This window comes from Vipera ursinii (genome assembly GCF_947247035.1).
Source record: "Vipera ursinii genome assembly, chromosome: 2".
Classification (NCBI taxonomy): domain Eukaryota; kingdom Metazoa; phylum Chordata; class Lepidosauria; order Squamata; family Viperidae; genus Vipera; species Vipera ursinii.
Genome location: NC_139513.1, coordinates 26,601,544 through 26,626,258, shown reverse-complemented (window position 1 = coordinate 26,626,258; position 24,715 = coordinate 26,601,544). Strand labels below are relative to the sequence as shown.

The 24,715-nt window shown below is 44.9% G+C and overlaps 1 protein-coding gene and 1 long non-coding RNA gene across 5 annotated transcripts in view; one reads left to right on the top strand and one right to left on the bottom strand.

The window, feature by feature from the left end:
- Window positions 1-24,715, bottom strand: part of MTMR14 (myotubularin related protein 14) — a 103,142-nt gene that overhangs the window by 4,315 nt on the left and 74,112 nt on the right. For 2 of the 4 annotated variants that reach the window (XM_083355994.1, XM_083355993.1), the window contains exon 18: window positions 10,522-10,665. The exons of the other annotated variants lie outside the window; for them this stretch is intronic. In XM_083355994.1, the coding sequence (XP_083212120.1) occupies window positions 10,522-10,665 (144 nt within the window). The remainder of the gene's footprint in view (window positions 1-10,521; window positions 10,666-24,715) is intronic. 4 annotated transcript variants of the gene reach the window in all.
- Window positions 1-24,715, top strand: part of LOC310636369 — a 431,277-nt gene that overhangs the window by 367,236 nt on the left and 39,326 nt on the right. The window lies entirely within an intron of this gene.

Below are 24,715 nucleotides of genomic sequence, written 5' to 3'. Positions count from 1 at the left end.
CCCTATACAATTTGAGATAAGTGGCTGTCCGGTCTCTTCTTAAAAACTTCCAGTGATGAAGCACCCATAACTTCTGAAGGCAAAGCTGTTCCACTGGTTAATTGTCCTCACTGTTAGGAAGTTTCTCCTTAATTCCAGGTTGCTTCTCTCTTTGGTCAGTTTCCAATCATTGTTTCTTGTCCTCCCCTCTGGTGCTTTGGGAAAATAAGTTGATCCCCTCTACTTTGTGGCAGCCCCTCAAATACTGGAATATTCTGTCATGTCATGCCAATTCCTTCTTTTCTCTAGACTAGACATACCCAGTTCCTGAACCATTCTTCCTATGTTTTAGACTCCAGACATTTAATCATCCTAGTTGCTCCTCTCTGCACTTTTCCCAAAGTCTCAACTTCATAACACATCATATAGGTAAAGGTAAAGGTAAGGTAAAGGTTCCCCCACACATGTGTGCTAGTCATTTCCAACTCTACGGGCCGGTGCTCATCTCCGTTTCAAAGCCGAAGAGCCAGCGCTTGTCCGAGGACGTCTCCGTGGTCATGTGGCCGGCATGACTAGATGCCAAAGGCGCACGGAACGCTGTTACCTTCCCACCGTAGTGGTCCCTATTTTTCTACTTGCATTTTTGCATGCTTTCGAACTGCTAGGTTGGCAGAAGCTGGGACGAGTAACAGGCACTCACCAAACTGCCGACCTTCTGATCGACAAGCTCAGCGTCCTAACCTACTGAGCCACCGCGTCCTTCTAACACATCGTATAACATATATATAAAACACATCATATAACATCTCCTCTCTCACACACATACACAGTAATATTATTGTACATTAATATATATATTAGAAACTGCCCAGAGTCCAATCGGATAGAGGCAGCTTATCAATTTAACAAATCAATAGAAATAAAGATCTACCCCACCTTCAGAGGTTTTTTTTCCCCTCACCCCAGAAGAAAACCATTCCACTTGTTCACACTAAATACAGCGTCTGGTTTTCAAGCACATCTCTTCATTGTGGTGTTCTCAAAACATCTAATGAAACTGATTTGTAATAGGACAGTCAGAATGAAACGTTAAATGCTACAGAATTTGCTTCTTTTTTTTCACTGTTTGGCTTTCATAAGCTCCTGTCTTTTCCCTTGAAGAGGCACCCAGAGACACATCTGTCCACCAGCTAACCAATAGGTGAATTCTCTACTGAATTCATCACTCCAGGTTGGTGCTGGCCAATAGGTCAGGTACTTTGTAAAATCACTTTAGGAGGATTCGTAATTTACCAAGAGCACTAGTGGACCCTCTTGAACTAAACATCTATGGAGCAGATATGGGAGTATAAAACCCAAAATCCCAAAGAGGTACATTTACAGGCGGTCCTTGACTTAGGTCCACAACTCAGCCCCAAACTTCCTTTGCTAAACAAGACAATTGTTAAGTGAGTTTTGCCCCATTTTACAACCTTGCTTGGCACAGTCGTTAAGTGGATCACTACAGTTAAGTTAGCAACCCGGTTGTTAGGTGACTCTGGCTTCTCCATTGACTTTGCTGGTCAGAAGGTTGCAAAATGTGGTCACGTGACCCCAGGATACCGCAACTGTCGTAAGCACGAGTCAGTTGCCAAACATCTGAATTTTGATCACGTAACGGTGAGGATGCTGCGACCATCCTAAGTGTGAAAAATGGTCATAAGTCACTTTTTTTCCCGTGCCACTGTAACTTCGAGCAGTCACTAAACCAACGGTTGTTATAGACGAGGACTGTCTGCAATTGGAGCTACAGATTAGCCTGCCCCAGTGACGGCGAGTCTTCAAAAATTGAGAACAAAAGAAAAACCAATGCTTTACATATTCATTTATATTTTAAAAATACAGTCCCATCACGTGTGACGCTATGGATTATAGTAAGAAACATAAAATAATTACAAAAGTGAAACATGAACAAAATAAATTTATTTTAGGAGGGTGAGTGACAGCACACCACATTCTTGTGTAGCCTCTCAAAATCATTGCGAGAACAGGACGTGCTTTCAAGAATGGTTGGTGTGGAGGGTTGGCGAATGCTGCCGTGTCACCCAAAACATCAGGGCACGTCACCTTTCACACGCATGTCACAGGTTCACCATCACTGACCTACCCTATCCTGCTGGGTTGGGATTGCAGGCTACGAGAAGTCTAGGAATTTAGTTCCAGCTTCAGCTAAAACGAACGTTATCAATCCTTCTTCTAGGACAGTGATAGCGAACCTTTTAGAGACCAAGTGCCCAAAAACCACCCCTCTTCACCACTGCCCACCCGACCCACCTTGCCCACCGGCAGGGCCACCCACTGCCTCCACGGCCTGCCGCAGCATATTGCCCAGGCAGACCAGCAGCGCCATGGCGGCCACACCTTCTGCCCACACTCCGCAGCAGCATCCGCACGCGACAGGGCGTTAGGGCGGAGTCTTGCCCCAGCTGCCATGTCCTTGGCTGTGCTGCTCCATAACTGTCCTCTGGGGGGGGGGTGCTGGTGAGGAGGGGGGGCTGAAGGGGGAGGCAGGGCTGGGGTGACCGTGCGCGTGCCCTTTAGAGAAGGTTCTGAGTGCCCCCTCTGGCACACGTGCCATAGGTTCTCCACCACTGTTCTAGGAGGTTCTCAGCAGATTCTCCGATTTCAAACTCGGCAGAAACTGACCTACATCATCTCAGTTAAAGGCTTTTGAGAAACAAAGCACTGTTTCCAAGCTCTACGCTGTCAGTTTAAGGACAACTGAGCTGCTACCATGGCATTTTCTCAGTGGCTGAGATTTAACTTTCCAGCGCTGGCTCCTTGAAAAAGACTTGCCGCTCAGAATACAAAAGCTGCTTCTTTCCATGCAAGGCCCAGTACTGCAAGAGAATTACAATACTGTCAGCTTAGGAAGATGGAGAGGGGGGTAGTTAAAAAAAAAAAAAGAGAGAGAGAGAGAGAGAGAGAGAGAGAGAGAGAGAGAGAGAGAGAGAGAGAGAGAGAGAGAGAGAGAGAGAGAGAAGGCAGAATGATGCCTTTCGGCATACTTTCTTTAATGGAAAGACATAAAGTGGCTTATGAATCGGCTATGTGGGACTTCAGAATATGGACACCGTGTCCCGATTGCATTTTGTTTACACCAGAGGCATCTCTTCCCCTGAAAACAAGAGACTTAAAAGGAAAGGGGCGCCAACTACATTCTCAGCACATACGTGCCCTCAAACCTGGAAGAACCAAGAGGGACTAATGAACCTTCAAATGGACCCATTCCAGATTAACATAGCCTGCAGGATACTTAAGGGGGAAGAGTCTGCAGGCAGGAAAACCTTTAGGCTTTACAAATCCTTAGTAAAGCCACACCCGGAACACTACATCCAGTTTTGGTCACCACATTTCTGGTACAAAAAAGTTGTTGAGACTTTGGGAAAAGTGCAGACTAGGATGATTAAAAGCCTGGAGTCTAAAACATATGAAGAGCGGTTCAGGAACTGGGTACGGCTACTCAAGAGAAAAGAAGGACTAGGGGGGACAGGATCGCAGCATTCCAGTATTTGAGGGGCTGCCACAAAGAGGAGAGGGGTCAACTTATTCTCCAAAGCACCAGAGGGCAGGACAAGACACAATGGATGGAAACTAATCCAGGAGAGAAGCAACCTGGAATTAAGGAGAAACTTCCTAGCATTGTGGACAATTAACTAATGGAACAAGCTGCCTCCAGAAGTTGTGGGTGCTTCATCAGCTGGAGGTTTTGAAGAAGAGACTGGGCAGTCACTTGTCTCAAATTGCATAGGGTCTCCTGCTTGAGCAGGGGGTTGGACTAGAAGACCTCCAAGGTCACCTCCAGCTATAGTCTGAACTGAATGAAGGGTGAACCATCACCTCCTCTTTGACTGTTGTTTGCCCTAAGAGTCACTTGGGAATTCTAGGTTTCTCCTATCTTAGCTCATGTCTATCAACAGCTGGCTCAGAATGCAATGAAAATAATTGTTTCTTTGTTTGACATCTTAGTCGATAAATTTAAGCAGGCTGACTAACAGCGCTGCCGTCTTAATTTGCTTGCCTATTTATGTAGGACATTGGAAACTGCACATAATTTCCTGTCCTGATCCCTAGCAGTTTTTCCAATCTTTCCAGAATTTTAAAGGACTGAAAGAGGACCTTCTGTATCTAGATCAGGGGTCTTCAAACTCGGCCCTTTTATGACTCATGGACTTCAACTCCCAGAATTACTCAGCCAGCATTGCCTGGCTGAGAAATTCTGGGAGTTGGAAGTCCATGAGTCATAAAAGGGCCGAGTTTGAAGACCCCTGATCTAGATTCAAACAGAATAGAATAGAGCTGGAAGGGACCTTTGGAGGTCCCTGCTCAGGCAGGAGAGCCTATACCAGGGGTAGGCAAACTTGGCTCTTTTATAACTCCTGGACTTCAACTCCCAGAATTCCTGAGTCAGCTTGGCTGGCTCAGGAATTCTGGGAGTTGAAGTCCATGAGTCATAAAAGAGCCGAGGTTGCCTACCCCTGGCCTATACCATTTCAGACAAACGGCTATCCAATCTCTTCTTAAAAACTTCCAGTGTTGGAGCATTCACCCCTTCTGGAGGCAGGTTGTTCCACTGGTTAATTGTTCTAACGGTCAGGAATTTTCTCCTTAGCTCTAGGTTGCTTCTCTCCTTGATTAGTTTCCATCCGTTGCTTCCTGTCCTGCCTTCGGGCGCTTTGGAGAATAGCTTGACTCCCTCTTCTTTGGGGCAGCCCCTGAGATATTGGAACACTGCTATCTTGTCACCCCTGGTCCTTCTCCTCATTAAACTCATTAAATTTATACTTCCCTTCAGGAACCAAAGGTGGTGGGCATATAACATGCCCTCCTAACATTTTTCCTCTCACAACTGTCAGTAATATTGGTTAGATAGCAAGACAGACTAAGCTAGTCATCCACAGCTGTGGGTGGACTTCAACTAGGATTAAGGACATCAAGGCTCAATAATTTAAGTGCTGTATTTCATTAGTTCTCTGGCATCGGCTACTCAAATTGTATCTGTGCTCTACAGAGTGACCAGAACATCAACAGCAATGCCTAACCTGTCAAACTAAAGCAGACATGTCAAACACAAGGCCCGGGGGCCGGATGCGGCCCGTGAAGTGGTTTCATGTGGCCCGCGAAGCCATCCTGGAAACAGTGAGGGAACGGCCCCCACTGCCTTGGCACTTGCCCTGGTCCCATCTCCTTCTGCCAGAGACCCTCAGATCTGTCCCACTCCTGCCCAGGCCCCCATAGGCACCCTTGATGCGAACGATGTAGAGCTGGCCATGCCCACCCAGTAGGCCATATGCACTCTAGCCACGCCCACCCAGTAGGCCACACCCATCCTGGCCCTACCCACCCGGCCCCCTGAGGGCAACCACAATGCTGATGCGGCCCTCAATGAAATTGAGTTTGACACCCCTGAACTAAATTCCCTAGGAAGGATGACTGTATTTGCTTCTCTATTCTCTACACAGAAAAGTAAAGATGAAATAGATATACTGCTCAAAAAAAAAAAAGGGAATACAAGATAAGACAACCTACTATTAAATAGAGTACATTGTGTTGTTTAAGTGTTCCCTTTATTATTATTTTTTGAGCAGTATATATATATATTCTTATTTATTTCACTCACTTTAATTCCCCCCCATCCTAACATCTGGCTCACTGCAGCCTTTTTCCAGGGGTCTGCACAGTATTGAGTCCTTCGGGAAAGGGCGGTATATAAATCTAAATAAATAAATAAAATAAAATAAAATAAAATCTTTGGTAGAAACATTTTGAACCCAAAACAAAACTCGTGGATTTCAAGACTTTCATTTTGAGGTCAGAACCAAATATTATTTTTGATTTCACATGAGAGCAAAAGGTAGAGGTTTTGAGCGGTGGTATTTCAAGTGGTGCCATTTCCCTCCCCACCCCTTCTATATGTTTATACACACTTTCCTTAGCGCATTTTTTGGGGTCATGTCAACGGCATAACAAGGGTGTGTTTGGGTGCATAACTTTGCATACAGGTTCAGAGGTGTGAACTGGGGACATCCCTGTTAAAAAAAATGGAAACCGAACTAAATTCTCTGCCAGTGTTAAGGCAGGATAATTAACAGGAGTCTAACTAAGGCTCAGCCTGACTAGGAGAAGGAGACTGAAGCAAAACCTTGCACTCCTCGACCACCAGCTTATTTCCAGTTAAATAGTCCAGTGCTAAATTGCTGGGTTAATGAAATACCGGAGCACCGTATGGTAACCCAGAGCTTCATTGTTTTAGTGTGAATGCTGCTTTCTATAAATCGAATATCCCAGAACTCATTATCCTAAGGCCACCTCTTCAGAGTGACAGAATAACAAAGTAGCCTTGGAATTTAATCAATTCCAATTTTACAACAGAACCCAAGCCTCAAAACCTGAAGCCCTCCAAGGAGGCAGCGAGGAAGAGAGAGACGCAATTATCTGAACCAAGAACAATGCCGCTCTTCCCATCCCTCAAATGTGTAACGCAGGGCTGAAAGAGGTCAATGCCACCCAGATATTGAAGATACTGCTCAGCTTATCCTGGCTGTGCTGAAGGTAGTATATCTTCTACTTGCATTATAGACCGAGCCAATCTTTTTTTTTTTTGGAATTAGCTTCTTCAAAGAGTAGAGTGTTATGTTCTGTTAATTTCTTCTGGAAAGTCTCTGCTAGCCCAGATTCATCAATTCTTCATTACAATGAAGCACTTCAGCACAGCGAGCTGGGAGTTGAAGTCCAAGAGTCATAAAAGAGCCGAGGTTGCCTACCCCTGCCCTAGGCAAACAGAAGCTGAAACAATATCTATTTGGTAAAAATTAAACGTAACATCTTTCTGCAAATTTGAATGCATACTTACCATTATTGATGCGCAATAAATAGTTAACCTACATCAAGACACTTTCTTCGGAACAAATAACAACTTCCAAGCATTTCTTGTCACCACCTAAGAACCTTTTTATTCTTGTTTTGGGGTTCCACCTCCCCACCCCCACCCCCACCCTTCCTTGCAGAATTCTTCCAGATCAATTCCCCCCCTCCCCTTTGGTTACTTTGCATTCTGCACATGTTTGTGATCTCTCCACAGAGTTTCAGTCCTGTTCAAGTTTGGGGGACTGTAAAGGCCGTTCAATACCTTTATACTTGGGGGATACATTCCAGATCATTCTCTTGCTGAAGTCCCCAACATCTTTTCAGCTTTAATTTCTACACTGACCATAGAGTAGCAGTTCCTAGAATAGTTAGATGAGTAGTTAGATGAGTCCATTCATCCTTCCGCCCACAGGGTATTTCCTGTGCCACCGGTTGCTACACAACCTCAAAGAATAATAAAACTATGCTCAACAGCTGGCAAGTTGTTCCTTTCTTCAAATGCTCCATCCTTTTTTCTCCAAGAGTATTGGGAATGGCTATGGGGATACTATTCTTTCGTCAATCCAAACATTTTGTTCTAAAACAGGGGTCTTCAAACTTGGCCACTTTGAGACTTGTGGACTTCAAATCCCTAGAATTCCTCAGCCAGCCCTGGCTGGCTGAGGAATTCTGGGAGTTGAAGTCCACAAGTCTTAAAGTGGCCAAGTTTGAAGACCCCTGTTCTAAAACATTTCAGGCTTATCAAGGTTTGGATCGAGGAGAATACTTGTGGCTCAGGGCTGAAGTGTGGGCCCTTGGTGCTCTCTGAGCTTGGGTGTTTGCTTGCAGATGTTTCATTACCAAACAAGGTAACTTCATTGGTACAAGGTTTTATTAAGATTTTATTCTGCATGCTTTAGACCAGGGGTGGGGAACTATGACCCTTTTATGAACTGTGGACTTCCAACTCCCAGTATTCCTGAGCCAGCATGGCTGCCTTAGGAATTCTGGGAGTTGAAGTCCACAGGCCATAAAGAGGCCACGGTTCCCCACTTCTGCTTTTTAGACAATTATGTTTGTGATGAGGCTGGAAAGAAAGTTTTCCTTCTCAAAACTCTCCTACGCAGATCATTGTATAGGTAATGCTGTAAAATGTGGACTTGTTGACATCTATTCCAGTGTCAGCAGGTTTTTTGCAGTCACTTGTGGGTTTTGCAGATACGGCCAGTTTGGGAGCAGTTCTAGCAGATTTCTTTCTTGACGTTCTATAATATCGCTCTGATGTCAGCAGTTTCACATAACTCCGGTTTCTTAAACTGTTAGCTGGAAGCATTTAGAGATTTTTCTTATGAACCATCCCCCTAGTTTGTAAGAGTGAGTTCCTTTCATTTTCAGATGCCTCAAACGGCTACTTAGGGAAATACACAATAGCTGACAGTAAGACAGAACAGCAGTCGCCAATTGAGGAGTCAGAAGTTTCAGAGTATTTGGCTCCCCTATGGAACTGTCGTGGTTTTTGGCTAACTGCCGGCTTGATAAATCAGCCACCTTTTGGGACCTTCTCAAGAACGGTTTAAAAAGTAGCCCTGAAATCAACTGGAAGGTTATCCCCAACAATTGCACTTCTCCTAGTCCCCATTTTATTACTCTGAGTCTGGAAATGGCACACAAATAGTGAGCATGCATTCAGATTTGCAGAAAGATGCTGCGTTTTGCTTTGTGCCACCTATAGATTATGTCAGCTTCTACTTACCTAGGGATGATAGGCAGTTCTTGACTTATCACCATCCACTTAGCGATTGTTAGAAATTACAACTGCACTGAAAAAAGTGACCATTTTTCACCCTTACAACTGCTTGCAGCATCACACTTGGCAACTGACTCCTATTTATGACGGTTGCTGTGTCCTGGAGTCACGCCATCATCCTTTGTGACTTTCGGACAAGCCAAGTCAATGGGGAAGCCAGATTCACTGAACAACCGTGTTGCTATCTTAACAAACTGCAGTGATTCGCTTAACGACTGTGGCAAGAAAGTGGGGCAAAGCCTCACTTAACAACTGTCTCATTTAGGAAGAGAAATTTGGGGTTCAGTTGCGGTCCTAAGTCGAGGACTGCCTGTGGACTGAAAGATGACGTTTGAGAAAGAGGCCCAAATTTTTGCACGCAACTGTAGAATGGAGGACCAAGGTCTACATGGCGTAAGAGCTTCTGCGGCAGTTCCAAATCCTGTCTTTGCCTATAATCCCTTCCCGTGGCGGGGACAGGAACTGCAGTATGAGGAAAAAAAGGATTGTGATTTTTTAACTAAGGCTGGTGAGATGCTGCAAATGTACACTCTGAGCAACTGTCAAGAGGGACTTCATGATGATGGGCAGGTAAAGAACAAAGCCTAACCTGTATTGGTGTTACAGATGGTTGTTCTCAAATGCACTTTCCAAGCATCGATTAGCACGTTAGACGGCTAGCTGCAAAGGGGGATGAGTGGCTAAGTTGCCCTCTAAAGAGGCAAGAACAGGCCATCTCGTAGTACCCATCCTGACCTGCCACTTAGAACATTACCTTTCAAAATGGGATGCATTTATTACTGATGGTTCCCCCCCCCAACTTCCCTTTTGGAGCACAATGGCTATAACGCTTCCCTTGGCCAAAATACGTAGGATTGGATTGTAAGAGTAGAAAGGAAAGATGATTCAACTGACTGGTTATTCTTTTGCTGAGTTTGGCAGTGAACGAGGCTGGAAAGAAAGAAAGAAAGAAAGAAGAAAAGAGAATCCCTGTGCCTAAGAAGAGATACCCTAGAAAATAGTCCAAAGGAACACTTTAGCTCAAAGATGCAGCTTAAGCTAATTAAATCCTGAAATGAGGCTCACAATTTCAAGGGTTACATGGAAGAAGTTAATAATGCGAAAGACTAGGTCAGGGGTCAGCAACCTGAAACAGTGAAAGAGCCACTCGGAACCGGTTCCCTCACAAAAGGAAAAACTGGGAGCCGCAAAAAATGTGTGCGCATGGGTGTACATGCGCGCATGCGCAGAACAGGGTTTGACTGAAGAGTGGAGCCAAGGCGAGATATGCACCTACCCTGCATATTTGAATTGGTTGGTTGAACTTTTTTAGTCCCATTTTTTTTTTTTTACTGCACATGGCAGAAGACTGGGAGCCGCGGGTTGCAGACCTGTGGACTAGGTTAATAAAAGCCCACGCTGAAAATAAATGGGTAAGAAATGCACAGCAGTTGGTTGTGTGCCCCTGACGGGGCCCTGGGCAACAGAATCTGAATTGGACAGGGATGATTCAAGCACCCAAGGCCTACATACCGTACACAACGATTTGAAAAAAAAAAAAAGTATTTTGATGGATTAAAAGTCCACAGGTACCTGAGGAACACATGAGCTACGTCTGGCCCCAGGACTTCAGGAAAAGCCGACTGCCAGCCAAGCTATGGTTTTCCTAGGCAGGGATTTATAAGAAACCCTTACTCTGTGACCAATGAGCCAGCAAGCCTAGATTGATCGTTATCAGTCTTGACCAGTAAGTGGCTCAAGAGGATCTTAGGAAAATCCCTTTTCCTGGACCAGTTCTCTTTAATTCTAGAAGCAGAGGGCTCCAACATGCAAAGCAGGTTCCTTCCCGTTCAGAGATCTCGAGCACTTACAAGGAACTGTTAGGGAGCTCATCTGGGAAGCTGCAAAGAGAAGAGGAGTCGGCCTGCTCCTGTATGCTGCCGCTCCCCGTTACCAGCTGCCAGCTGCCAAAGTCGGTGGAGATGGAGGATCCGGGAAGAGAAAGGTCAGTGGATCTGAAGCAGAGAGAGAGATGATGCAAATCAGTGTGGCTTCCTTCAGGTCTTCTGCTAAAAAGATTCACTGGCATTTAGCACCTGAAAGTTATACGGCAATGCAAATCGTTGCGGGGGGGGGGGCGGGGGGGGGGGGCGGGAGGCATTTTAAAAAAAAAAAGTACGGAGGACCAGAGACCCCCCATGGAGCCTCCCTCTAGAGTGAAAGAGGCGCCAAGGAAACGTGCTCTAGTTCAAAGCAGGCAGCGGTCAAGGTCCAAGAGCCATCGTGCTTTTAAGAGCCCAGGAAAGGGATGCTGTGCCCGTACAAGTGTACACTCACACAACGTCATATGGGCCAGACAGAGGGTCCCCCAACACTCAAGTTCTGTAGGGCACAAACCAGACAAGTTGGGGAGCTCCCAACCTGAAGCAATATTCCCAATTTTCAGGGGAAACCTACAGCCCTTCCCAAACAGGACTTGGACTGGAAAAGCAGGCATCTGAGTAGGCAGGAGGCAAAAATAGAATTTAAGGTAAGGTGGTGATTTTGGTGGTAGCGAAGCGGAGAACTCTTCGGAGTGTCTGGGTCTTCCTCTTCTTCCAACAAGATAAGTTTTCATCAGTGCTCTTGAGTGCCTGAATGACTACAGACTACAGAAGGGAGGCTCCGCCAATCTCAAGGTATACACGGTTGTACTTTAACAATAAAGGTTCATTCATTCCTGTTGTTCCAGAAGGCAGAGCTGGTTGGTATGCTGTGACAGTAATGTATCAGAACAGAATGACAAGAGTTGGAAGGGACCTTGGAGGTCATCTAGTCCAACCCCCTTGCTCAGGCAGGAAACCCTATACCATTTCAGACAAATGATTGTCCGGGTCTCTTCTTAAAAACTTCCAGTGTTGGAGCATAATCCTAAAACAAGCCAGGCAGATCATAATACAAGCCGGGCAATTTGGATGGAGTAAAGCTAAAGGAAACATAGAACATCGATTCTGCGATAGCAAGCTAAACAAGGCAAGCATTTTTTTTAAAAAAAGATCCTTCAGGATATTTACAACTGGAGCCCACAGACCTGATTTACAGTAATACTGGATGCCTTACCTGAAGGGTCATTTGTACGTACAAGGAACAATCCAGAATAATAGTTTGAAAAGGCAACTATAGATAACCTACTTTGTCTTCCGTTTTTAGCAGTTGCCAGCCTCACACACCTCCCCTTGATACCCTTCAGCGTTGCCACTTTTGACAGCAGGAGCTGGAAAGCAATTGTGCTTTCAAACTTTTTATTGAGTCTAGACCACTGCCTGGATTATCTTCTGGTGGTGGTGATTCATTGATCTAAGATGCAAGTATAGCTAGACCTCAACATATGACCATAGCTGAGCCCAAAATGTTACTAAGTGAGACATTTGTTAAGTGAGTTTTGTCCCATTTTACGATCTTTCTTGCCACAGTTGTTAAGTCAATCACTGCAGTTGTAAGTAACACAATTGTTAAGTGGCTTCACATTGCTTGACATCATGGACTTTGCTTGTCAGAAAGTCACAAAAGATGAACACTTGACCCTGGGACACTGCAACCGTCATTAAGGCAGGAAGAAGAAGCAACGGATGGAAACTAGTCAAGGAGAGAAGCAACCTAGAACTAAGGAGAAACTTCCTGACAGTTAGAACAATTAACCAGTGGAACAACCTGCCTCCAGAAGCGGTGAATGCTCCAGCACTGGAAGTTTTTGAGAGTGGACAGCCATTTGTCTGAAATGGTATAGAGTTTCCTGCCTGAGCAGGGGGTTGGACTAGATGACCTCCAAGGTCCCTTCCAACTTATTGTTGTTGTTGTTGTTGTTATGAACCAGTTGCCAAGCATCCAAATTTTGATCATCTGACCGTAGGAGATGCTGCAACGGTTGCAAAAACTATGAAAAAAGGTCATAAGTCACTTTTTCAGTGCCATCACTGAAAGAGTCACTACGTGAGCTGTTGTTAAGTCGAGGGCTACCTGTGTTAGCTTTGTATTTATGGACTCCTGGACTTTTCAAGGTTGTAACTTATAAAAAGCTTTTCAATTTCTTTTCCCCAAGGGCTTATCCGCAAACGTAACTGATGGGGTTACATAAGGTGACGGATCGCTTGCAATTTGTCATAACGGCTGATGGGGTATTTCCCTGAAATTCTCCATCCTGGCTCTCCAGCGAATCTCCACATGGACACTGTGACTAATAGGGACTTGATGTTAGGCATCCATTCTGACGTCCTACATACTAAGATTAAGAATCTGTTGGCAGCCTTTCTTCCTTGGATCTTTCTGAGGATAATTCTGGTGGAAAAGTGGATTTGTCTAAAGGGGGGGGGGAGAAACCACGCCAGGAGTGAAAAGGGACCTTCGCAGTCATCTTCAGCTAATTTACAAGAGAACGATTTTGTGTACATGTTCACTATAGATTTATTTGTAGCATAATAAAATGGGGGCCGGGGGGGGGGAGAAAGGAGAGAAATATCTGGAAGCCCAGTCCCGTCTTCTTTGAAGAGGGTTTATGCAATAGCTCTGACATCTGGACTTCTCTTGAGGAGAAGGAAGCCGGCAAAATCCTGCTTACCAGGAGGCCGAACTGAAAGGTATGTGAAGGAATGTGGGTTTGACTTGAGAGAAAGCGGAGGGAAATGTTAAGCAGCTATAAAAAGGCCTGGGGGAAAAATAAGAACAGCTTGAGAAAGAAACTTAAAACACAGCTCCACTTCAACGGCACTGGGTACAAAAACAAATAGAGAAGGGCTCTGACAGGCTTTCAGGAGTCTACTACTACCCCAGTTGCGCTGAAGTACATTGCAAGTCTTTCAAATGGCTCCCGTTTCCTGACCTTGCCCGCCTCAGCGGGGCAGCATTGTGGGAGAATCAGCTGAACAAGGAAACCTGCGTGTTGGGGGAAATGGATGGATCTGATGGGGTCAGGTGTTAATGGCTCCCTGAGGCAACTAACACACCAGTACAAAATTTCTTTCACTGAAGTCATAGCAACCATCTCCTCCTTGTGCAAGGGTAGAGGGCAACTCTTACAAGGAGGTCATTTTGATAGGGCTCGCAACTTGGGCGTCCTCCTGGATTCACCACTCAATTTTGAAGACCATATAGGAGCCGTGACCAGGGGGGCTTTTGCCCAGGTTCGCCTGGTGAGCCAGTTGCGACCCTACCTGGACCGAGATGCCCTACGCACAGTCACTCATGCGCTCGTGACCTCCCGTTTAGACTACTGCAACGCTCTCTACATGGGGCTGCCCTTGAGGACCACTCGGAGGCTTCAGCTGGTGCAGAATGCGGCCGCGCGAGTTGTGGTGGGGGTTTCCCGATACTCCCATGTAACACCTCTACTCCGCGAGCTGCATTGGCTTCCGGTTGCCCTCCGGGTGAGATTCAAGGTGCTGGTGATGACCTATAAAGCCCTAAATGGCTTGGGTCTGGGATATTTGAGGGAACACCTGCTGCCGACTTCAGGTTCCCTTCGTCCAGTGCACTCACACAGGGAGGGCCTTCTCAGGGTGCCGCTGGTAAAAGACTGCCGGCGGACAATACCCAGGGGGAGGGCCTTCTCTGTGGGTGCCGCCTGCCCTTTGGAACCAGCTGCCTGTGGAGCTTAGGACTGCCCCCGACCTTCATTCATTTCGCTGGGACCTGAAGACCTGGCTCTTTGAGCTCTCCGGCCCAGGCTGAGAGTTTTTAACTGGGGTTTTTACTTTTTAGGGATGATTTAATCTTTTTAAATTGTTTTTTAACTTTTGTATTGGTTTGGTTTTAAACCTGGTTCTTCGAGCTGTTTGGCCCAGACTGAGGGGTTTTAATTTAATTTAATTTAATTGGGTTTTAGTTTAGCTTTAGGGACTGTAATTTAATTAATAGTTTTAACTGATTTTAATTTTGTATACTATGTATTTTAATTTCCCTGTAAACCGCCCTGAGTCCTACGGGAATAGGGCGGTATATAAATTTAATAAATAAATAAATAAATAAATAAATAAATAAATAAATAAATACCCTGTAAACCGCCCTGAGTCCTTCGGGAAAGGGCAGTATATAAATCTAATAAAATAAAATAAAATAAATAAATTTTGGGGATAGAGGAAAGAGAGTAGCAAGTGGCTGAACCAGAGCAGAGAAGAATTATTCAGTGACCGGAACAGCACTGATGTCCTGGGACTGAGATAGGAGAAACGAGGGTCAGTTAAGAAGGTTTCAGGCAGCTAAGAGGACTTCCGCGATAGGAAGGGTAGAAAACAGTTTCATCTGAGAGGAATTACCTCAGAAGAAGATAGCAAAGGGTATAGTTCCCTTGATTGTCAAGAGGTCTAGATCAGCGTTTCCCAACCTTGCCCACCTTAAGATGTGTGGACTTCAACTCCCAGAATCCTTCTGCCAGCATGGCACGTATGCTGGCTGGGGAATTCTGGGAGATGAAGTCCAAACATCTTGAAGTAGGCGATGTTTGGTAACACTGATGATCCGAACTGTCCATCTTACAGCAAAATAACAACAAGAACAAAATAACGGGCCAGGCATAAAGGGACAGAATGGGACTCAAGAGCTGTAGATAAGACTAATGTTATTCTTCGTCTCATATGTATATATTGCTCCAGACGTAATTAAACTTTCCAAAAATTTGGGGCTTCCCCTTGTTTTACATTCTGACAAAGTTCACACCAGAGAACTTTGCAACCAAGCAGTGCAATTAAGAACTATAATTAATAGAGTAAAGTCAAAGGAAAGCCAGTGGAGTGCAAGAAGCAGAGGCAAAGGAGATAACTGCTAGTTTCTTTATCATCAAATCAAAAGAAAGAGAAATGCCAAAGATCTGGCATGTCCACAGAACACAACCAAAGACAAAAAACAAAGGCCTTAGCCAAAAGAGTTTCAACTGCAAGACTTTACCACTGTCATAGCTTACTATATTTTGTTCCATCTGTGTTGCTGCGACTATAGAATGTAGTGGGATGCTCTACTTTCACGAAAGAGTACGACAAATTTTAGAGAAGAGTTGAAGAAATAATATCGAGAAAAGGAGAAATTAAGAAAGGACAAATTAAGAAGACTGTCCATGAGACAAGCTTGATCTAATATTTCTGAGAAGCCACATGTAGCATGCGTGAGCAACAGCATCTTCCATTCATGTACCACAACAACGGGTATTAAGAGATAATAAGTACTCTTAATGACTAGCAGCCACCGATTATTCACTGTACATTTTGTCTAACTTCCCTTTTCAAGCTATCTAAGTTGACTCAAACTATAATAATAGAGAGCAGCAAATCTGTAGTAATAGGATTGAGCGCGAAATAAAAGTTGATGAAAAGGAAATCACAAATCCTGTGAAAATGGTGGGAAATAATAAAGTCGCAGAAATACACAATGTAATTGGTGGAAATGTTTAAATATGGATGTGGTTTGCTTATAGAGTGGCTGTAAGACTTAGTGTGTGTGTGTGTGTGTGTGTGAGAGAGAGAGAGAGAGAGAGAGAGAGAGAGAGAGAGAGAGAGAGAGAGAGAGAGAGAGAGAGAGAGAGAGAGAGAGAGAGAGAGAGAGAGAGAGAGAGAAGGGCCTGGATGACTGAGAATCTCCATAGACATCTGTAGCTCTATAGTGCATCTGTAGCTCTGTTGGGTCCTTGGTGCTCTCAATGATGTTAAGCAGTTGGGTAATGAAACATCTGCAAGAAAACAACCAAGCTCAAACAGCACCAAGGACCTTATCACAAAATCCCAGGAAAAGACGCATCTTCTTTAACGAAGTACACACTTGCTCTGAGAAACCGTTGTGATACTGGATCCAAAGCATTGCATTTATAGAAAGTAGATAAAAGGCAAGAGAAATTTCGCTTTAATGATCCGAAGCTGAAGGTTTTCAATTTGTTCATAAAAAGTTAGGACTTATCTTTTAGCAGTATGTATGTGTATGATAGAGGGACACGGTGGCTCAGTGGGTTAGGACGCTGAGCTTGTTGATCAGAAGGTCAGCAGTTTGGCGGGTCGAATCCCGAGTGCCGTGTAACAGAGTGAGCGCCTGTTACTCGTCCCAGCTTCTGCCAACCTAGCAGTTCGAAAGCACGTAAAAGTGCAAGTAGAAAAATAGGGACCACTACGGTGGGAAGGTAACAGCGTTCCGTGCGCCTTTGGCGTCTAGTCATGCCGGCCACATGACCACGGAGACGTCCTCGGACAAGCGCTGGCTCTTCGGCTTCGAAACGGAGATGAGCACTGGCCCCTAGAGTCGGAAACGACTAGCATGCATGTGCGGGGGAACCTTTACCTTTACCTTTATGTGTATGATACCAGACAAAATTCACTGGTCCACTTCAAAGCATTCCCATCGGAACTCGAAGGCGTTAAATTGTTAATAAATCTTAGAATAAGCTTTTTCCATCGTTATTTGCTTCATCTCCTCTGACTCCTTTCCTAGCTTTCTATATCAGCTCAAGCACAGGTAGCTGACCTACATCTTCTGTTACGAAGACATCTGTTGTCTGATTAATCAAAGGATTAATTCAATTTTCTACTGCCTTCCATTAGTATTCCCATGTCATTCAGCTGCCCAACCACCTCCCAAGCCAGTTCTCTGCTCTAATTTAAGGATTTTGTGTGCTGGATTTAGCTTCATTAGTAATATGTTCCTTTTATAACAGCGGTTCCCAACCTTTTCTATACCCTGGGCCCCTAGAATGCGTCTGATATATTCTCGCACCCCTTAGAAAAGTTCAAAATAACGGCAATGAATTACACATATGCTCTATAATTTTGAAAAGCCATGTTTTCGCACCCCCTGGAATATTGTCTCGCACCCAACCCCCGGTTGGGAACCCTTGCTTTATAAAATCTCTCTGTATCCCTTATTGCAAAGTTGCATTTCTTTTGTGTAAGCTTGCACTCCTTATTCTTCTTGTCATTTGGGCGTGCCTTAAAGGCCACTTGCTATAGAGCGGTTCTTTTTCAAACTCAACAGTTTCAAGATGTAGTAGACTTCAACTCCCAGAATTCTCCATGCTGGCTAAGGAATTCTGGGAGTTGAAGACCACAGGTCTAAGGAAACATATTTTCCTGACCTGAACTTTTTCGCTTCTTGGAAGTGTTTGGCTAGTCAGTCTGCAGTAGGGAATCTTACATTGGGCAGGCTTTAGGTTGATCCAGCGAGGTTCCTCTTCAACTGGGGATCATTTTGATTTACAAATTCTTTCCTACAACTGCAAAATGCATGCATTCTTGCTGAATACATTCTGCAGATATGATGCTGTGGTCGACTCTTCTCCTTTTCTTTTGGCCAGTCCTTTCTTTTTAAATCAAGTTCTTCCCCCAAAATAAATAAAAATGGGTTTTTTATTTATTTATTGACATGAATTATGCATGTCAGTATAATGCTCACTACTGAAAAGGGAGTTCGGCACCATTTATTTCTCATGCCATGTCCTAGGCATCTCTCCAGATTCACCATTAACTGTTGTGGATATCTAAAAAAAACAATACTAATAATATATGATATGATGCTAGTACCTCCCTGATATGATCAGAATAACAGAATAACAGAACTAGAAGGGACTTTGGTATCCAACCCCCCCGCCCCAACTCCCCTGCTCAGGCAGGACACCCTATGTTAAGGAATTTGTTGTGCAGAAGTCTCCTTGTGCTACCAAAGAGTTGCACAGACAAGGAAGGGTACTGAGAGCAGCAAGAGTCACACAGTAAATACAAGAGTACACTGAGTTGTAAAAGCAAAAAGTAGTTTACTTTTGAGGTGGTGTAAAAACAAAAAAATGCACAGTCAAAAATAAACAGTCCAAGTAGCAATCCAAAATACAAAGTCTTCTTACCAGTCCAGAGGTCAATACACAGTTCAGGTTTACAACAGTAGTAAACCAACAGCAGAGCAAAAACAGTAATAGTAGAGAGCAGTGAATTCAGAGAGAGAAAGAAGCTACGTTACTAGCTTCCTCTTATGGCCATGAGAACACTTACACACCCATTGACCAATTAACTTCTTAAAGTCATAACATTATGGTTAATATATTTTCAACCCAACATTGTAGGCTAGCACCATATGCCTAACACCCTATCCCAGAGGTAGGCCACCTTGGCTCTTTTATGACTCGTGGACTTCAACTCCCAGAATTCCTGAGCCAGCCACGCTGAGGGGAAAGGGAGAGGTTTCCAAGCGGAGCCATGCTGGCTCAGGAATTCTGGGAGTTGAAGTCCACGAGTCATAAAAGAGCCAAGGTGGCCTACCCCTCTGCCCTAGACCATTTCAGACAAATGGTTGTCCAGTCTCTTCTTCAAAACCTCCAGTGTTGGAGCACCCACAACTTCTGGAGGCAAGTCATTCCACGGATGGTTCTGTCAGGACGTTTCTCCTTAATTCCAGGTTGCTTCTCTCCTTGACTGGCTTCCAGCCATTGTTTCTTGGATGGAAACATGTAATTGTAACAACATGTTATTGTTGTTAGCTGCCCTGAGTCCTTCAGGAGATAGGGCGGGATATAAGTCCCATTAATAAATAAATAAATAAAATTTACCAGCCTGTGGAACAATAACTGAAGCCACCTATTGCAATACTTTATCTTGGGATTTCATCTTGAACCATTTCCAAGGGAACCTCCAGAAGCCTCCCGTATTAAGCTGCCAGGCTCGGCAATGCTTTGGATTCAATATGCAAATGGATGCTTCAGAGAGTGTGGGGACGTAAACGTAAAGCATCTCTCTTGGAACATGGCCAAGTGGCTGGGTGTCGTCTTTTGAGATCATGCAGCAACGGCAGAAGGCAGCCATGCAGTCCCAGGAAAGGAAGGCCCCCTTTTGAGATGCTGCAGGCAGCTATATATTTACATAAATATTTACATAAATGCTCGAGATGCTTTCCTTGAACACAGCGTTTGCGACAACCCCCGCAAGGTTGAATTTACTTAGAAGAGTTATTTCCACTCTCAGTAAATGTGAAGGACAAAATGTTAAGCATTGCTTTATTTCAGTTTTATTTAAAAGACGGCTGCCCATCTCAAGACTGCAACTCTGGGCAGCTTACAACCCAAAGAAAACTACAAAAATGATAAAAAAAAAAACCAGAAACGTTTTCGTCCTAAGCCTGCCTTCCCTACAACGAATCCACTTTGGATGCAAGAACCATTCCCAGACCTCTTTCCCAATTTCATTCTCTCAGCACTTTTCCTTCGGGAGCTGGTCCACTTTCCATTTCCTACGTGGTTTGTTTTTTTTTTCCTTTTTGCTTTCAGATCCTCATTAAGCTCATTGTGTAGCTACATTTCTTCTGCTGCTCTCTTATTTTTCTTCCCCTCGCTGAAATTCCTTGCAAGTTTGCTTTTAGTTATATCCTTTTTCCAGGATTTCCTACCCACCTGGAACACTCTTTTTTCCATCCGTTTCCCCTACCGCATAATCCAACTTATAACTTGCTAAACCAGGTTTACGAATATCTTTTTTTTTTTTTAAGTCCACAATTCATCTCTGAACGCATCCGGCAAGCGAGCTCTCTAGCGTTACACGAACACTTTCCTCTAATCTTTGTGCAATTTTCACTTCCTTAGTAAAGTATTCCTTACAGGTTATTAAGGACAGACGATCCTCTTGTTCTTTCCTCCACCTTCAGGCGGAGAAAGTTGTCAACCCCCACCAAAACTATTTTCCAGAAAAACCTTGCTGGGCAAAATTTGTCTCCCTAAAGACAGGAGTCACTCATGCGCTCGTGACCTCTCGGATAGACTACTGCAAAGCTCTCTACATGGGGCTGCCCTTGAGGACCACTCGGAGGCTCCAGCTGGTGCAGAATGCGGCCGAGCGAGTTGTGATGGGGGTCTCCCGATACTCCCATGTAACATCTCTGCTCCGCGAGCTGCATTGGCTTCCAGTTGTCTTCCGGGTGAGATTCAAGGTGCTGGTGATGACCTATAAAGCCCTAAATGGCATGGGTCCGGGTTATTTACGGGAGCACCTTTTGCTGGCGTTAACCTCCCATCATCCTGTGCACTCCCACAGAGAGGGCCTCCTCAGGGTGCCGTCGGTCAGGGAATGTCGACTGGCGGCCCCCAGGGGGAGAGCATTCTCTGTGGGCGCGCCTGCCCTCTGGAATCAGCTTCCGGTTGAGGTCCGGATGGCTCCCGACCTTCGCTCATTTCGCCGCGACCTGAAGACTTGGCTATTCGAACTTGCCAGCCTGGACTCAGGGATTGGGGTTTTAGTTTTAAATTTTTATTTTTTTTTTAATTTTAAACTGTGTATTGTTTAGGGCAGGGGTGTCAAACTCAATTTCATTGAGGGCCACATCAGCATTGCAGTTGCCCTCAGGGGGCCGGGTAGGTATGGCCTGGGTGGGCGTGGCCTACTGGGTAGGTGTGGCTAAAGTGCGTATGGCCTACTGGGTGGGCGTGGCCAGCTCTACATCGTTCGCATCAAGGGTGCCTATGGGGGCCTGGGCAGGAGTGGGACAGATCTGAGGGTCTCTGGCAGGAGGAGGGTCTCTGGGCCAGGGCCAAGGCAGTGGGGGCCGTTCCCTCACTGTTTCCAGGATGGCTTCGCGGGCCGCATGAAACCGGTTTGCGGGCCGAATCCGGCCCCCGGGCCTTGTGTTTGACATGTCTGGTTTAGGGCTTTGATTTAATTCTGTTTTAATTTTTATACCTTATGTGTTATTTATAGTGTTTTAATTGCCCTGTACACCGCCCCGAGTCCCTTCGGAGAGGGGCGGTATATAAATCCAATAAATAAATTAATAATAATAATAATAATAATAATAATAATAATAATAATAATAACAACAACAACAACAACAACAACAACAACAACAACAACAACCAGTCCCCCATTGCCACAACTTCACGCTTTCTTTGACAAAGCTGCAGTTAGTTTTCAGAAGTTTCAACCACATCGTCTCCTTGGCTGGTGTGATGGCAATGGGCAACTGAAGGAGAACTGGAGGGAGACAACGTGGACGGAGGGACTGGAGATTCCCAGGAGAGAAGCAGCACATCGCAAAGAGGGGCCCAAGACAAGAGACTGCACAGTCCTGAATTGAACATGAGGCCGAGGAAAAGGTTCAGGGTAAAACACACCTCAGAATCTCCCAGGGTACAAGGCGGTCCTTGACTTGCAGCAGTTCACTTAGCGGCCTTCTGAAGTTACAACGGCACTGAAAAAAAGTGACTTATGATCGCTTTTCTCACTTACGATCGTTGCGGTATTCCCATGGCCAAGGGATCAAAATTCAGACACTTGGCCACTGACTCATCTCTAGGATGGTTGCAGTGTCCCGGGGTCATATGATCACCTTTTGAGGCCTTCTGACAAGCAAAGTCAATGGGGAAGTCAGGTTCACTTAACAACAGTGACAACTGTGGCAAGAAAGGTCGTAAAATGAAGCAAAAACTCACTTAACAAATGTCTCACTTAGCAACGTAAATTCTGGGTTCAGTTAAGGTGGTATTTTTTATTTTATTTTATTTTAATTCCATTTATATCCCGCCCTTCTCCGAAGACTCAGGGCGGCTTACAAGCTTAGCAGTAGCCTTCATTCTATGTATATGCTTGCTTATTAGGGCTTTTCACACACACACACCCCAAGCGGCATTATTACAAAGTCAGCTTATTGCCCCCAACAATCTGGGTCCTCATTTTACCTACCTTGGAAGGATGGAAGGCTGAGTCAACCTTGAGCCTGGTGGGACTCGAACCTGCACTAATTGCAGGCAGCTGGTGTTACTTAAGGAGGCATTAGCCCACTGCTCCACCATGGCTCATTTCAACCTGTATGTTGTTAGGTTAGAAGGTCATAGCTTTATTCTCACAATAGTCTGTCTACTAGGGGTAGGTAAATAAAGAACTGGACTTGAACGAACCTCATTGTGTTGTATTTGGACTTGGGCCTGGCAGCTGGCGAGAAAACCGTAAGATCACCAGCATTGCTTTGATTCGTTCTTTTCTTCATTCAACCAAGACGCACTCGACTTTATTGCCTAATTAATTCACTTGGATTTCTAAGCAGAGGTGAATCATTTTGGCACAAAGCACAACTCCTCCCTTTCTTTTGCTTATGTTCTTTTTGAACAAATTATATCCTTTCACTGCTGTATTTCCATCATGACGGACTTCACTTCGAGCCTTTTATACTGTTAAATCAACAATGCTTGGAAGACAAACAGCTAAACTTGTTTAGGCCTGCTGAGTATTTAGATGGGAGGGCACAAGGGAGAATCCAGCCTGCACCTTAGGCTTTGTGTGTGTGTGTATGTGTGCGCGCGCGCCTTAGAGTCAGTGTTGGCTGCTGGCAACTTCCTGGAGTAGTTGCTGCATATTTCTTTGCAAGGTTTTTTTGGGGGGGAAGTGGTTAGCCATTACCTTGTTCCTAGGTAATTGTAGTATATGGAGGAAGTCCAAGACCAATTTAGCTCAGAATAAACTTTGCCTTTACTTAATGCTCGTTTTGTTTGTCAGACTCTGGGTACTAGTGCATGGACCAGCATTTCTCAACCTTGGCAACTTTAAGTTGTCTGGACTTCCAACTCTCAGAATTCCCAGCATGCTGGCTGCGGAATTCTGGGAGTTGAAGTCCATACAGCTTAAAGTTACCAAAGTTGTGAAAGACTGACCTAGACCAGGGGTAGGCAACCTTGGCTCTTTTATGACTCATGGACTTCAACTCCCAGAATTCCTGAGCCAGCATGGCTGGTTCAGGAATTCTGGATATTGAAGTCCAATGGAGGCCATGAACTTTATAAGCCTCTGATTTTTTAAATCTTCAAAGACAGTAATAATAAGGGGTTGCTGGTCTTTGCAGTGTCTTTTGTCCCCATGTGGATTAAGGAGAAGGGTATATGGTCAGAGAATTTATCAGTCTTGGAACCTGTTTTGGAACAACGCTGGGCCTTGCTCTGTGTTTTCCATATCTCCTGAAGTTCACCCATTAAAGTTAATTTCAGAGCTGTAAATGCCTTTCAGTCCTACGGTAAAGGCAGCAGCCAGAGACAGGAAACAATCCAGATTGTGTTAAGGCACCTTAGGCAATCATATTCCAATATCTCAGGGGCTGCCACAAAGAAGAGGGAGTCAAGCTATTCTCCAAAGCACCCGAAGGCAGGACAAGAAGCAACGGATGGAAACTAATCAAGGAGAGAAGCAACCTAGAACTAAGGAGAAACTTCCTGACAGTTAGAACAATTAACCACTGGAACAACCTGCCTCCAGAAGCTCTGAATGCTCCAACACTGGAAGTTTTTAAGAAGAGACTGGAGAGCCATTTGTCTGAAATGGTATAGGGCCGTGGTGGCAAACCTATGGCACGGGTGCCACAGATGGCACGGAGAGCCCTCTCTGTGGGCACGCGCGTTGTCACCCCAGTCAAGGCCTTCAGCTGGGTTTTATAAAATCTTTTCGCTTTAGGCCTCTGCCGCCGTGTACAAAAAAAAAAGCTTCGATCCATCAATTTCAACTTCTCGCGGGGGGAAAAAAAGTTCTCACAAAGTTGGAATTGATTTATTGAACTTTTTAGTCCTATTGCAGCCGCGCCCACCCAAAGGGCCACGCCCACCGAACACCCGATGATACATAAGTGGGTTTTGGGTTGCAGTTTGGGCACTCGGTCTCTAAAAGGTTTGCCATCACTGGTATAGGGTTTCCTGCCTGAGCAGGGGGTTGGACTAGATGACCTCCAAGGTCCCTTCCAACATCATCGTTGTTGTTGTTGTTATTGTTGTTATTATTATTATTATTAGCGGGCACAGAATCCGCAGCAAGCTGAGCAAAAACTAGAGAGGAGTTTGGAAGCAGAGTGAAACAACAGACCGACAACAGTATTTCCAACAACTGGCCCCTTGTAAAGAAAGACCGAAATACCTCTCATTAAATCTACTACCAGCATATAGCTGGGAATCATCAGTTTTCCCGCCAAAATTTATGGTTCTCTGAGGCAGCCTGGCAGTTTTGGACCGTGCAGTTAGCTGGATAGTCTGATTTTCAGATCAGAGTCGGAGTTACTAGACCTGACCGAAGAATCTCAAGTCTCTAGCCCAGGGGTAGGCAACCTCGGCTTTTATGA